At 41.6% G+C, this 15443-nt stretch overlaps 1 protein-coding gene across 7 annotated transcripts in view; it reads right to left on the minus strand.

The window, feature by feature from the left end:
* Positions 1-15443, minus strand: part of LOC101953726 (multiple epidermal growth factor-like domains protein 6) — a 276313-nt gene that overhangs the window by 46504 nt on the left and 214366 nt on the right. For all 7 annotated transcript variants that reach the window (XM_008164980.4, XM_008164979.4, XM_065557816.1 and 4 more), the window contains 8 exons: positions 12778-12906; positions 12197-12325; positions 10183-10317; positions 8554-8688; positions 7572-7697; positions 5085-5216; positions 3627-3755; positions 1433-1564 (listed from right to left, as the gene is read on the minus strand). In XM_008164980.4, coding sequence (XP_008163202.2) covers positions 1433-1564; positions 3627-3755; positions 5085-5216; positions 7572-7697; positions 8554-8688; positions 10183-10317; positions 12197-12325; positions 12778-12906 — 1047 coding nt within the window. The remainder of the gene's footprint in view (positions 1-1432; positions 1565-3626; positions 3756-5084; positions 5217-7571; positions 7698-8553; positions 8689-10182; positions 10318-12196; positions 12326-12777; positions 12907-15443) is intronic.

Here is a 15443-nt window from a genome sequence, read left to right on the forward strand (position 1 = left end):
ACACTTAAAACCCACTTCCTCCCCCCCAACCAACTTTTTTTCTGCAATCCAGATTCCACAGTAGACCCTATGCAAGTGAGCGAGAATGTTAAACAGGGTGACCTCCTCCAGAAAGCTCCAAACTGAAAGCTGTATGCCCTACTTACAGGCTCTGCTTGGAAAAATTCAAGCCAAAACATTACATCTGGGAGATGGATTAGCAGTAATTGTTGGGAGTTTAAAGGAGAGACTGGTATCTCACTCACTATCTCACGGAAAAAACACCACTTCAGCCTGTAAATAATATCCTCCAGGGCTATAGAAAAATCAATTAAAATAGGGCCAGTTGGCTAATTTACATTAGACACACGTTAGACAGAGCTGAATGGTAGTGATAGCTTAGCCTAGACACAATAATGCAGGGTTTCTCTAGCAGTTTATAGGTCCTGCTAACTTATTTTGAAATGAGTTAGGTAGAAATCTGCTAGATCCCTTTAAAAGGGAAGGATTTCAACATTTGAATTAACAAAGTCATTTTTAGGCAGTCTGGAAAATATCACAGAGCCCAAGAAATAACATGATGTGGCACCTTTGGGCTTTCAAAGATGAATCTGTAACTGGAAGTAGAATAAATAACTAGTTAGTTTAGGAATATCTCAGGCTCCTATCATTGTGGTATGCAAGTATCTTGACAAGGAGGCAAATGGGCACGCCCAACATCATATACAATATTTCATTCTCCTCCCCTTTTTAATCTGCCTCCCTCCTGGCGTTTCTCTCTCTCTTTTCGTTTATTCCTTTCTCCCATCATGAATTACATTGTGACTACATAAATACTTCCCACAAAACTAGTGTCAAGAGTAAAATATGGCAGCTGGACTTCGAAGCTGAATAATTTTAGGACCTATAATGGCATTTGTATTTAGGGATGGCAAGATGGAGTGTTCAAATCTCATGCTTTAGGGAATCTTGCCCCTTATAGTAGTTCACATTGTATGATGTATATACAGCTGGTATTGCCTGAGGTGTATTTTGGTAAAGAGATTAGTATCAGGATATGGGCTATAATGCAGGGAGGATATCAGCATATCTATGTTTGCGTCCATTATGGACCTGTAAACCATTTCCATCCGCCTGAGCTCTAAAGGAGTTTAGGAAGAAAGGGCAAATACCTTAAAATTTTATACAAGGGAGCAAAGATGCAGATATATGCAATTTAATCACCCTAAAATGAAGTGTAATTGCCAAAGTAGCTGTTCAATTCAAAACTATTCTGAAAATAACTCTTCTGGAATCCAAATGATTAATTAACCTGTCTAGCACTGCTGAAATCTGAGCCTCCTGAAAAATGTGCATTCTCCAACATGGATGCCTTCCTAAAAATAAACAAAAGGGAAAACAATTTTTGATCTTGATCACTGTGAATTCCCCACTTTGATGCTTTTGCACTTACTCTGCTCACAGCGTTTCCCAGAGTATCCTGCTTCACAGAAACAAATCCCAGTGACTGGATCACAGCTACCATCGCTGTTATTGCAGAGACACAAGCTTTCACAGCGCTCTCCCCAATGGCCAGCATCACAAGCTGCAAAGCAACACAACAACATTTGCACAAGACTGAACTGCATGCTTGAGGTAGCAGGCAGCGTTATATGTGGATGGGAGATTAGAAAATAGGTACAATGGCCAGATGCTTAGGGCCAGATCCTCTGCTGGGGTTAAAAGGCATAGGTCCATTGAAGTGCATAAACTGATATTAAACAACTAGATCAAAGTGATTTAATATTCAGAAATGATGAGTACTCCTTCATGGAGAGAAAATACCAGGGACTAAGGGACTCTTTAACTTACCAGAGAAAGGCATAATCAAGAATCAATGACTGGAAGTTAAAAACCAGACATATTTCAAATTAGAAATAAAGCATACATTTTTAACAGAGAGGGTGATTACAAATTGGAACACACTACCAAGGGAAGTGGTGGATTCTCCATCTTTTGAACTCTACAGATCAAGACTGAGTGGTTCTCTGGAAGAAATGCTTTAGTCAAGTAAGTTTTGGGGCTGAATACAGATGTAACTGGATGAAATCCTATGGCCTGTGTTATACAGGAGATTAGCCTATATGAGCCATTAGTCCCTTTTGGCCTTAAAAATCTATGAATCTGAATTTCAAATGAAGTCAATGGGTGATGAATTTACTCAGCATTTCTGAAAATCAGGACACTGATTTGAATGCTTAAATGTCGATTTAGGTGACTAATTCTAGACACTTAAGTTTGTAAATTTGGCCACCGTTACTTTGCATAAGGCTTATTCATTTTTGTGCAGAGAGAAGTTCTCACTTTGGTAGAAATTTTTCATTTGTTAGAAAAAAAATGCATTTAACTGGGGAAAAAGACACCCTTTTCACTTTCTTTTTTACTTTGCTCTGGAAAAAGGAGAGACTTTTTTAAAGAAAGATTTTCCCACTCCAAAATAAAACAGATTTCTGAAAGTTTGAGGATTTCAGTCCAAAAAAAATGAAAATGTTCATGGAACATTTTGAATTAGATGAAAAAGTTTCATTTCTTTTGAAATTCTATGTGAAATGTATTTACCTTTTTTTGACCAGCTCTACTGCGTACTGACCCAAAAAGGGAGGACACATTTCAATTTGCCGGTAACATATGTATTATGTTTCAACAAGAAAACACTTTGAGTTTTCCCTGGGTTTCTGGGAAAGGTTGAAAGTTCCTTCTCAAACCCCAATCTCAATTTTGCCAATATTTCCAGCAGAGAAAAATCACCCATTGCTTAAGAGAAGAGGTGGAATGATGTTGATGATGATAAAAAAAAACGAATATAGTGTTACTGCACCTGGGCATGTGCAACTGTCAATGGGGTTTAGACTCCTAAGTGTCTCAATCCCTTTTGAAAATGATATGTAGCCTCCTAAATCAGTTAGGCATTGCTACGCTGAGCACAGCAATGCCTAAATAGTTTAACAATGTATGCCTCAGTTCCCCATCTTTAAAATAAGAATAATAGTACTTTTCCCTAACTCACTGGGGAGTTGTGTGGTTAAATACATTAAAGATTGGGAGCACTTTGATATCTACTGTTGAAAAGCTCTATATAAGAACTAGGTATTATTATTGTACTGTGTTGTAAGAGAGAGCAGAATTTCACACAGCATTTATATTCACAATTTAGGGAGTGACATTATGCCACAAAACCATCTGTGCTGCTCACTTGTTGAGATAAGTCTTCCCTCCAGACAAAGTGAAAGATTGGGAATTAATCTTAAAACTAAGCTGTATTGAAAATGAAAAACAAAACTGGCTGTCAGTCAAAATGCTGATGGCACAGACGGTGTTCAGAAAATTGATGCAGAGTGTTAAAATAGGTGCTTATATGAACACTTTGTGCTTCATCAGTCATCTATTTCAATACTATGAACATAGATAATTAAGGATTATCACCACCCAGGCTGTATAAACCTATAAATACACAATTTCAGAAGCAATAAGATTAGCAAAAATATATTAAAAAGTTTAATAGTCTGAGAACAAGTCTAAGAACAAACAGAGCTTTGGTTCCCTTGGTTTCCATTTAAGTTTATGAAAGACAGCACATATTAAGTACAGAGGATACATTTCTGACTTACGACGTTTGCAGTCATGGCCACTCCAGCCAGGAGGACATGTGCACTCTCCGGTAACATGGTGACACTGAGCATTGCTATTACAGCTGCACTGCAACAGGCAGTTTTGCCCATAGTAACCATTTGGGCAGGCTGAAAACAAATAGACAGATGGTATTTTTCACCTAGATATTAACTCAAGCATGGGCTGTCATTTCAAATGAGACAGCAACAACTTCACTTGTTCTGCCCTCCTTCTGCCTTCTGAATCGGGTATTAACCGAACACAGAAAATAAAAACAAAAATGAGTGAAATATCAGCAGTTTATATACTAAGAGAGCAGGGCCTAATAAGGCCTAATCCCATACATTGGGAGACACTCAACTGACTTACTGGAGTTGCTTCATAAACTTCACAGCATGTCCAACAAATCAGTTAGTTCATGGAAATATGGAAAGGGAACCTCTTGCTGAAGCGGGGAGTGCACAAGCCCAAACCCTGAATTATGAATGTCAGTGATATTCATGGCCAAAGTTGAATGACATATTTAATAGTAGGAGTTGGGACAATGCTCTCCCTAAGAGGGGGACGTGGAGCTGGAGTGGGCCCAAAGGGGCCTGTTGTTCGGTGGCAGCTCTTACTTCTGGTAGATCCCCAAGATCCATGCAGGATATAAGGAGGGGTCAATCCCCACATTCTTCTGTAGGGCTGGAGGGGCAAACTCAACGCCCAGTGGACGAATATAGGGAGCCGCTATAATCCCACACTCCCTCTTTAAGTGTTTCAGTTGCAACTGAAGTCCTCTGTTTAGTCACAGAACCAGTACATCATAGCAGCACCGCTACAACATCTCCCATACTATCTGGCCAAACTGCTCAAATTCAATTCTGGACTGAATCATTTTGGGGTAGATCGTAGCCTATTTTGCCCATGATCTCGCAACTGAGGGAGCCAACTAAATGACAAATATGCCTATTGAGGCCATATGGTAGCAGTTTTGTGATGTGGCCACCTATCCATCAGGGCTTGGAGTGAGACTTTCCTTCAAGACCAACATAAACTACATTTGAATTGGTGACCAGAAGTCAAAGGCTGTGTTACCTTCTGGCTGAGATTTTCAAAAGACCATAAGGAAGCTAGATACCCAACACCCATTGGAAATCAGCTTATTTTACTTTTAGTGCAGACAGGTACTGAGCACTTTCTCTCTGCCTAGAATATTGCCATACAGTAGGTCTGATGGTTCCATGATTATTTGGTGCAGCTGTTTAGCTCATCACTTGGATTCCTCTCTAATCTCTCTCTGTCTGGCAAACACCATAAATCCATCCTGGTCAATTTGTAATGCATTTGAAACTTTGATCAGCATATCCTAATACAGCAAAAATATCTTATAAAATAGACAGAAGGTAAAAATCAATGCTCAGACTGATTTCTCTATTGACTTTCTTTTTATTGACCAGTGCAGTTTGATGACTTACGTAGGTAACAGGATTTCCCAGTGTATCCCAGAGGGCAGTCACAGATTCCAGTCTCTTTGTTACACTTCCCTCCATTTTCACAGGTCTCGCAGAAGAACTGACAGTCTACTCCCCACAGACCATCAGGGCAATCTATACGAAACAAGAAAGAAGAGCTCTGAACCATTTGTTATCTCAAGACAGTTGCAGATTTCAGCTGTTACTGAAGGGAATTTAAAAAATAAATAAAGTTGAGTTGGAAAGAGAATTATCTCTATGGATCGACAGCTCTTCCGTAACAAAACCCCCAAAGAAATCAACACAATATTGTATTGCAGCCCTTTGAGAAAACATCTGAACAGAGACACAGAGGCTCACTTCCAACTTCCATCACAAAAGGACTATATTTCTGTGTGGTTTGCAATACAATAATGTTGTGATTGGTTTGGCTGTATCTGAAGGGTGGGTTGCACAGCACAGAAGAGGAAAAGGAGAACCTCAATTAGAAGAGAGATTTTTTTGGAGGGCGGGGGGAAACTGCCACAGACTATAGAATTACACTCTACATTTACAGCAGCAATGGGGCCAGAGTCAGAAAGGAAGGAGCTAGGTAGGGATCCAAGCTTTAGGAAAAGAGCAAGGTGTTCATGTGTGGGATTCGGTTTGGGCTGATTTCTAATTTCCAATTTTCTCTTCTCGATGGATAGGAATGACACTCCACTGACCTCTGACCTACTCCTTCAGTGAACATCTGTGAAGCATCAGGAATCCAAGCAGGGGTACACAAATCTCAGAATTACACATATTATTGGTCTGGGGAAGTCCATCAGAAAATGAGAAATGGGAATGTGTGTGAAAGACTCAGTTATAACAGCAGTTCTCTGCACTACAATACTGCTTTCCATCTGAGGATATCAAAGCGCTTTACCAATATTAATGCCCAGCACCTCTGTGAGATATATCATTATCCCCATTTTATGAGGTGGACCTGGAGGCACACAAGGTAGTTGATGACTGGGATGGGAGCAGAACCCATATTTCTCAGTTCCTTATCCTTTCGTTAACCATAAGCCATATTTTTTTATTTATGAGGCAGCAAGTCAGCGGTCCCAGTTGAGTGGATAGATGTCCTCAACACGAGGGCAACAGCCAAGGTCTGAGGTAAGAAGTGGAAGCAGGGTTTTCTATGACTGTTCCCAGTGGCAGCAGCTTCATGTTCTTGCCCCTTCCCCATCCCTTTGCCTTGTTTCTCCCTTCCTCCCACCACTGAAGTTATTTCCCCTTCTTCCCCATGCTATTACTCCCTCATCTGTTTCCCTCCCCCTTTCCCTTACTGGTTTCTGGATGGCTAAGGGGGATACCCAGGCCCTCTTTCCATATTGTCTCTGAGCTCTGCACTTGTTCCCTGCTGCTCCCTCAGCAGCTGCAGGAGCAGCAGACATGAACCAGGCAGGAGGCACTGCGTACACAGCAGCACAGACCTGCTGACAGCTTTAGTCTAGTACAACTGCCCTGATGTCCCTGTCCAGCACCAGCCCTGCCCCTTACACAAATCACCATTACAACTGGCATCTCTATTGGCAGTCTTAGCAGAGACAATGGAATGAATGGGTAGGGTGACTGAACTAACTCCTACCGCCAGGGCCAGCTCCAAGTTTTTTGGCGCCCCAAGCAAAAAAAATTTCCCGCGCCCCCGGCCCCGCCCCAACTCCGCCCCTTCCCCGCCCCATTCCAACCCCTTCCCCAAATCTCTGGCCCCGCCTCCTCCCCCAGGCATGCCACATTTCCCCTCCAACCGCTCCCTCCCAGGCAAGCAGGTGGCAGTGGAGCGGAGGTGAGCTGGGGGGGGGGAACGGTTCCTCTGCCTCCCCCACAGGCTTACTTCCTGCGGCCCTCCCCATGCCCCCCACCGCTGCAGCTCACCTCCGCTCTGCCTGCTCCCCTGAGCACGCTGCCGCCGCTCCGCTTCTCCCCGCTCCTTCCCAGGCTTGCTGCAAAACAGCTGATTCGCTCGGCAAGCCTGGGAGGGAGGGGTGAGAAGCGGAGCGGCGGCGCACTCAGGGGAGCAGGCGGCAGTGGAGCGGAGGTGAGCTGGGGGGGAGCGGTTCCTCTGCCCCCCCCCGGTTACTTCCTGCGTCCCTCCCCGCGCCCCCCACCACCACAGCTCACCTCCGCTCAGGGCCGGCTCCCGGCTTTTTGCGCCCCAAGCAAAAAAAAAAAAAGGAGCCGGAGTGCTGCCCCTTAGAAAGTGCTGCCCCATGCACATGCTTGGAGCGCTGGTGCCTAGAGCCGGCCCTGCCTACTGCTTTGGAGTGGATTCCATGGAGTTTGGATGAAGTCCACATGGATACATGAGCTTGTCCATTCTGCAGATAGAAGGTGTTACCTTGTTCCAGTTTTTATGGAGACTAGAATTATTTAACTTCTTCCCAGTCTCCCCATTCCAACTCCGCAAAGGATAAGGCTTGGAGTTCTCTGCACAATGATCTATCCAAGCATTAAGCATACCTTGATCACATGCGGCACCTGTTCTGCCAGCAGGGCACATGCAGTGTCCAGTCTTTGAGTCGCATAGTACTCCTACACAGCCACAGCTCTGCCCGCAGTTCACACCAAACTTCCCTGGGCTACAGGCTGTTCAAAAGAAGCCAGAGGATGTGGAGTGTGGTTATCATAACAAAACATTCTGAAGTGTTAGAAAACATCGCCAACAGCAATTTTAATCTAGGTAGCACTGCTATAGAGTGATCTATTTTAGTGCCAGTGTCTCAGTGATTTGTGATCTTTAATTAACTGTGCAATAAAACTCTGGAAAATCTAGGCCTGAAGCTTTAAAAGGAAATATTAAGTTACTTGGAGCCATTATAAGTATTCTTAACGATCCTCAATCTTTTATCCTCATTTTAGGTGGCAGGCAGGATGATCCTGCACTTCCTTCCAATTGTCCATCTCTGGAAGAATGTCATTGGACAGAGAACCAGCCTCTTGTTCAGGGATTAAAATGAGCTGCTACATTATTTGTTTATATTTTCCACTCATTTCCCATACCAGTGGGAGTCTGTAGGCTTTAGCTGATGCAATATATTCAGCACTTATTGCATTTCAAATGAAAGGAGGAACAGAATCTCCACTTCACTTCTCCAAGCTCTGTGCTCTTTCCTATACCCATAATCTGCCACAGAACTAACATTCACTCCCAGTCTAGAAAGTCGGAAAGTGACTCTCTCCAGGTCTGATGATCGATTATGCTGCCTAGATGCCCTAGTACCTGAGCCCATCACCACCATCATACACCAGAGGTCAAATTTACCACTGGCATCAGTATACACAACTACAATTGGCTTCAATGGCTACAATTGGCATACCTACTTGTGTCAGTAACAATTTCGCATACTACCTAGAATTTTGGTATCTGAACTTGGGTTTCCCAGGGCTGAATTTCTCAATCCACTTTTACACCTCCCTTTGAAATATGCATCCAGGTACCTACATAAATGGCACCTTTCTCCATGGAAACCTGGTGGGCACAGATGCTTGCAGTCTCCAGTCTCCTGGTCACATAAAGCATCAACAGGACAGTTGCACTTCAGCTTACAGCCAGCTCCATAAAAGCCAGGCGTACACTCTGAAAAATTTGAGTGCACAAAGAACGTATGTTAGAACAAGGAGTTGCTGAGAAAATTGAAACAAGAGTCGCTAGATAATTTGGCAGAAAAGATATTTGACATAGAAATGCAAACATTAAAAGGAAATATAATTGATAATCTAGCTGTGTTCACTATTGCATAAATTTAAACATTTACATTAAACACAGAAGGGGTCATTACACATGGGATGCCCTCCAAACACCATCCAAAATACACAGTCACATACTGGATAAGGACATGTTTAAATACAGATTTCAATGTCAGCCTAAGATTAGCACAGCAGAGGGTTTTCATAACAGTAGAACAGAACAAAAGAGTCAAAGGGACAATTTCTGCTCTGTGATACTCCCATGCATCACTTACTGACATCAGTGGGAGTTTTGTGCATACGATCAAGGGCAGAATACAGTCCTAATTTCCTGTCACTTAACCAGTGCAGCAGTTCAGTAGAGTTGCAAGTGGTGTGAGAGGAGAATTTGACCCTCAGAGTACACTTTCCACTACATTTTGTCTCACTGTGTAGTGCCTATACAATGGGGCTCTAATCCATGATTGGGGCCTCCGGAATTACTACATTAAAAACAAATAATTATAGTAGTAACAACAACAACAGACTTAGCTGATACCAGAGAACAAAGCACACAAATTGCTTGAATTCATGAGAAACAGCTGCTGAAAGTGCCTGTATAATTCAGTCTACTTATTCTCTTGATGCTATTACTTCTGATACCCGAAAACGCTTGCCTTCATATGCTCTTCTGCTTGGGTGCCTTTGTACAGAGTTCAGAGGTGGAAGAATGGGTATATTTTGATTAGATCCTTAGCCAAGAGGACTAAGGATATTTAATAGCTATCAGTATTATTATTCCCCACCCACCCCATCAAAATACTACCAGTTGCTCTGTGGCATAAGAATTCAAGGGGGAATGTGAAGCAAGTATCTTTATTGCATTACTGCATTAACTGTCCACAGACGATTATGAAGACACTCAAATGTGACTGTAGAATACAGTTTCCTTTGCACTATCCACAAAAACTACAAAGGGAGAAATTAAAAAGCTGCAAAACCGATCTAGTAGCACATTGCCACAATCATTCACAAAAAGTTCAGCTGCCTCAAAATACAGCTTGGGGCTCTAAAATCACTGTCTGTGTAAAAAAACCCTGGGCTAAAATCTTGACCCTATTGAAGTCAATAGCAAAACTATTATCTTCAATTATGTCAGGTTTCCATCCCAAGTGCCAGTTGCTCAGGTTAAAACAGCTGGGCAGATTCTACCCTCATTTATACTCCTGCAACTTCAATAAAGCCAACTGTCCACTTGGCTCCGCAGTAAGAAAAATACAGAGAAACAACTGGCAGACTACATTAGAGTTTGGTGCAATGCAAAACTGCATGTGAGAGGAGCAATGAGATGTAATAAAGAGAAACAGGACTTTCCAGAAAGAAGAGGATCAGTGGTAGATTATACCTTTCTGGCACTTGTTCCCTTGATAACCTGGTTTGCAGGTGCAAGTACCATTTCTGGCATTGCATACCAGAGTGTTCTCCTTGACACACTGACATTCTTCTGAACAGCCAGCTCCAAAGGTCCACTTGGGACAAGCTGCAATCAGATTAAATGGAATTGTTAATTTTGCAATTACACATGACTTCTTTTAGAATGTCTACACACAGATCTGCAGAGAGTGCTATCACTGTACTTCTGAGCAAATAGATACATACACAAGCACTCAGGTGTGTACACATGAGCATGTGTGTGTGTAAAATACAGTTTACATAATTCTTGTATTAACAAACTCGTTTTATTTTGGGCAATGTGAAGTGAATGTAATAATCAGAAATGTTCAAAAGTAGAGCTTTTGAACAAAACTTATTTTGGGTCAAAAATGAAAGTTTTAATGAAAAAGTACTGGTAATTTTTCCCATTTTTCTATTTAAAAAAAACCCAGAAACTTTACATGACAAAAATAGCCTGTTTGTTTTTCATTTTTCATTCTCTCACTTGGCAGTCTTTATTTTCACTGTATCAGAGGGGTAGCCTTGTTAGTCTGAATCTGTAAAAAGCAACAAAGAGTCCTGTGGCACCTTATAGACTAACAGACGTATTGGAGCATGAGCTTTCGTGGGTGAATACCCGCTTCATCAGACATTGGTCTTCTTCGCCTTCAGTAATTGGTCATCTTCTCTTTCTTCTCTTTTCACATCTGTTCTGTTATCATTAGCGTTCTCTTTCTTCTTTACATGTGTTCCATCACCGTATTTCTCTACTTTTTTTTTTATGTTCAGTTGTTAAGTCTTAATTATTTTGTGTTTGTTCAGCTCTCAGCCATTGGAACTTTCTTTCTTTTCTGAGTTCAGCTTAGGGTGACCAGACAGCAAGTGTGAAAAATTGGGACAGGGGGTCGGGGAGGAAATAGGAGCCTATATAAGAAAAAGACCCAAAAAATCAGGACTGTCCCTATAAAATCGGGACATCTCGTCACCCTAGTTCAGCTGTTGGTCACTGTACCTTTCACCTTTATTGTTTTTGACTGTTGGTTACTCTGCTTCTCTTCTCCTTCCAGTGCTCAGTCATTGTGCCCCTCTTCTTTCCCTGTGGTCAGTCGCTGGTCTTTGTTCTTTGGGAGTTTGGTTTTTTGGGGGTGGAAGAACCAGTTTTGTTTGGTCAATGTAGTGATGAGGTAAGATAAAAAAAAGCAGTTTCAAAAAAAGAAAACCCTTTATTTTAGTAAAAAATGGTTCTGTTTTAAATACCAATAGATGAAAATAATTCTGAAATATTGAAAGTTCTCAAGAAATATTTTTTGGTTTTCTACCATCTCTAGTTCCAGCTCCAGACAAACGCCAGCCCTACCCCACCAGCCAGCCCTGACCCAGGGCCCAACCCTAACTCTGGCCTTGATACTAACCCTGCTCAGGGGCCACCGGCCAGCCCCAACCCTAAACCTAGTCACCAGATGGCACTAACTCTAACTCAGATTTGTACATGACCTGGTACCAACCCTATCTCTAGCCTTGGGCCATCCACCAATCCCAATCCCAATCCCAACCCCAACCTGAGTCAGGCCCCACAATCTAGCCCCAACCTTAACCTTAGTCAGGCCCATGACCTGGCCCAAATCTAACAGTATCCCAGGAATACTAACTCATTATTTGACCCAGCCTGAAGCTAAACCTAACCACATACCTGCTCCAACACTAAATCTAGCCCTAGCCTTTACCCATGATTTGGTCCCAGCTCTAAGTGTAAAGATCAGTGAAAATTACACAACACTTCCATGGGCTTGTTAAACATTATCTGCTGTTATATGCCCTGAATTAGCAAGGCACTTAAGCACGAGCCAAACTTAAGCACATTGGGCTATACATTGTTACATAACCTGTTGAATTACATCCTTGTAGAAATGTGTTGAGAGACTTTTTACTCCTAATGAGCCCTGCATGTTTTAAATAAATAGTTTAGAAAAATCATTGAGACTTACTTAGATGGCAGAAACGACCATATAACCCTGGGTCACACAGACAGGCTCCATAGAGTCTATGGCAATAGCCATTGTTGGCACAGTTACATTTCTTGTTACAGTTCTTCCCAAAGAATCCTTTTGGACAGCCTAGAGGGTGTACAAATAAACACAGCAATTGATGGGCAATACAGTACCAAGCTTTTGCTATAAAATACCATGCCAGCTTCTCTTGGCATACTTTCTACAGCAAATATATTGAGGAAAAAGGATGGTCTTCTGGGTAAGTTACTGGACCAGGATTTGGGAGATCTGGGTCTGATACCTGGCTCTGCCACAGTCTTCCTATTTGACTTTGGAAAAGTCACTTAATTTCTTTGTGCCTCAGTTTGCCATCCCGAAAATGGAGATATCAGCTTCTCTCTCCCACCCTTTGCCTGTCCTATTATTTAGATAGCAAGCTTTTCCCTAGAGCAATGGGGACCTATCTCACTTGTGACCCTTAAGATCTACCATAGTACAAATAAATAAAAATAAGAATAATGGCAAATCACAAGACTCCCAGACAGCAGTTGTACATAATTAAACAACAGAAATCATACCATCCTCACAAATCTGTCCATTAATTCCCGGTGGGCAGTGACATTGTCCGGTTACATGGTCGCATGAGCCTCCATTCTGACACTTACAAATGCTATTACAATGTTTCCCATAAGTCCCAGGGGAGCAAGCTGCAAAGAAAGCAGACGATGAATGGGCTACATAATCTCTTCACTGCATTAGAAGCAAAGTGAAATAATGCTTCAGTCATCAGAATGACACCGAGCAATTAAAGAACTACTTTGGTCAAGCAACCCACAAATGATGCCGTGTCACTCTCGTTTCCATATACAATAATATCTGTCTCCATGGAGGTTATTGAAAAATGACAGCTGAAGTAACAAAACTCAAATATCTGATGGGAAATGTGTCTTTTAGCTAAATGCAATCCCTGGCATCTTAAAAAAAAAAAGCTACGCATGGGGTTTAACTCCCACTGACTATAAATGAGAGTTACCAGGCTCAAAAGTTTTGAAAATTTGGAGGTAATTATTTAGAAGACATATTGCTGCCATTAGCTAAATAAGTTAGATTCGCTGATCTTCCAGAGACACGCTGACTCCATTTGGTAAAGCTGTGATTGTTCTAGCAGAAAACAATTTTTGTAAAAGAGCAGAGCTCCATTATTTTCAGTTTGAGTTGGGTAAATACACTTGCTGGGATTATCTTCAGTAACTGACTTAATTGACATTTTATCAACACACATTAAGAAACCCGAGATTCAGCATTAATTTTCATCCAGTTTTCTTTCATTCATTATTATGGAAATTTAGCTCCTCATTTGCCCAACTATTAGCTTCCCTAAAAACTGTGATCTATGCTGGTATTAAAAAAGAGAAAGGGAGAAAAAAAAATTGATATTCATAGAGGGCCAAATCCTGTATTTTCCATTGATCCATACAGGGCAAATTATCATTACCAACATTGCCTTCAGTGGGATGAGGATTTGGCCAATAACCCAGTTCCACAATTCTGTATTCTTTTTAAAGATAGAAAAAAATTCCATTGGATTAAATACATGAAAATCCTTTGTAAGTATATTATTTGTAAAGGGCAGTAGAGAGCATGGGTCCTGCCTCACACAGTTTACAGTTTATGCCCGAGCAACTTTATTACATTATGAATATAGGTAAAACATCCCAATTTGAGAGCCAAAAGACACCACAGTGGCTTATGAACTCTAGCTATGATGCATAGCAAAACTAGAAACTATCACAGTTTAATCTTTTTTGCTCTCATTCCATCATGGTGCCCCAGTCCATGCTAATCAAACTCGCAGTTGATCAATCCTAGGAACCCGCCCCACTGTCATTAGGATTGCAAAATTTTCTCTCTTCCAGTAACTTTCTGTCACCTTTTCTTTCCCCATGACACCATTATGGGTCCATAAGAACCACCACAATGTGAAAACTCCATTGATGAAAGCACAAGCTCTGACTGGCTTTACATAGATAAAGAAAATATGTAGGGTACATTAAGAAATGAGCATTCTACCTATCCATTTGGTTTCTCCTCATCCCTATGTACCTACCCTGACAGAGCATGAAAGTTCTTTTACCAGGAGGCAGAGACAAGAAAAAAAAGAGAATCTCTTGTAACATCACTTCCATATAAAGGGCACTAGCTTATCAACCAGATTCAGTTAGAGAATTCTGAGCATTAAAAATTCTGCTACTAAAAACAACTCCCATATAGTATGGTAAATAAACAAGAAAATTCATAAAAATAGTCACAAGTCCACCAACACAATAAAAGACTGGGATAGCTTGTCTGGGCTACCATAAAGGGACAACTGGACAAACCATATTTACTTTCTGCATCAACCCAAACAGCAGTACTCTCTGCCAAAAGAGATCTTTGAAAAAGAGTCAAGAGAGGAATGGACTACAGCATAGACCCACTGCAGCACATTAGTATTTTGGGGACAGTGTATAAAATGAATGGGACTTGATATAAAAACAAACACATAAAGAATGGTTACTCACCTTTCATATATGTTGTTCTTCAAGATTTGTTGTATATATTCATTACACCAGGGGTGTGCATGTCTTGTGCACTGGTGCTGGAGAGTTTCTGCTAGCCCTAGAAAAAAAGGTAGGGGTGGCCATGCTGGGCAGCCCCGTCTGTGTCCTAGTGCTCTGAGCTGAGGGTATAAAGGGCAAATGCACCCTGCTCACCCTTCAGATCCTTTGTACTGGACTCTTAGATTAAAGGCTCTGATGTGTTGTGGAAGGAGGGTGAGTCACATAATGGACGTATGCAACATATCTTGGTGAACAAGAGTTATGAAAGGCGATTAACCATTCTCTCTTCTTTGAGTGATTGCATATGTCCATTACACTAAGTGACTCTCAAGCAGTTTCAATGGAAGCGGTGCTAGGAGTTTTATCAGAAGAGGAACTGCAGAACTGCTTTTCCTACATTAGCATTCCCTTGTTTAATAATTGCGTAATATCTAGCAAAGGTGTAGACTGTGGACCACGTTGCCATTCTGCAAATGCCCACAACTGGGACATTACTCACAAATGCCATGGATGTTCAGTGAGCTGAATGTGCAGACAACTTTTCCAGAGGGGTAACACCCTTGGCACTGTAAAACATGACGATACAATTAGTGATCCACTTGGACAGCTGTTGGGCTGTTACGGGTTGCCCTCTCATTTGTTCT

This window comes from Chrysemys picta, chromosome 9 (genome assembly GCF_011386835.1).
Source record: "Chrysemys picta bellii isolate R12L10 chromosome 9, ASM1138683v2, whole genome shotgun sequence".
NCBI lineage: Eukaryota > Metazoa > Chordata > Testudines > Emydidae > Chrysemys > Chrysemys picta.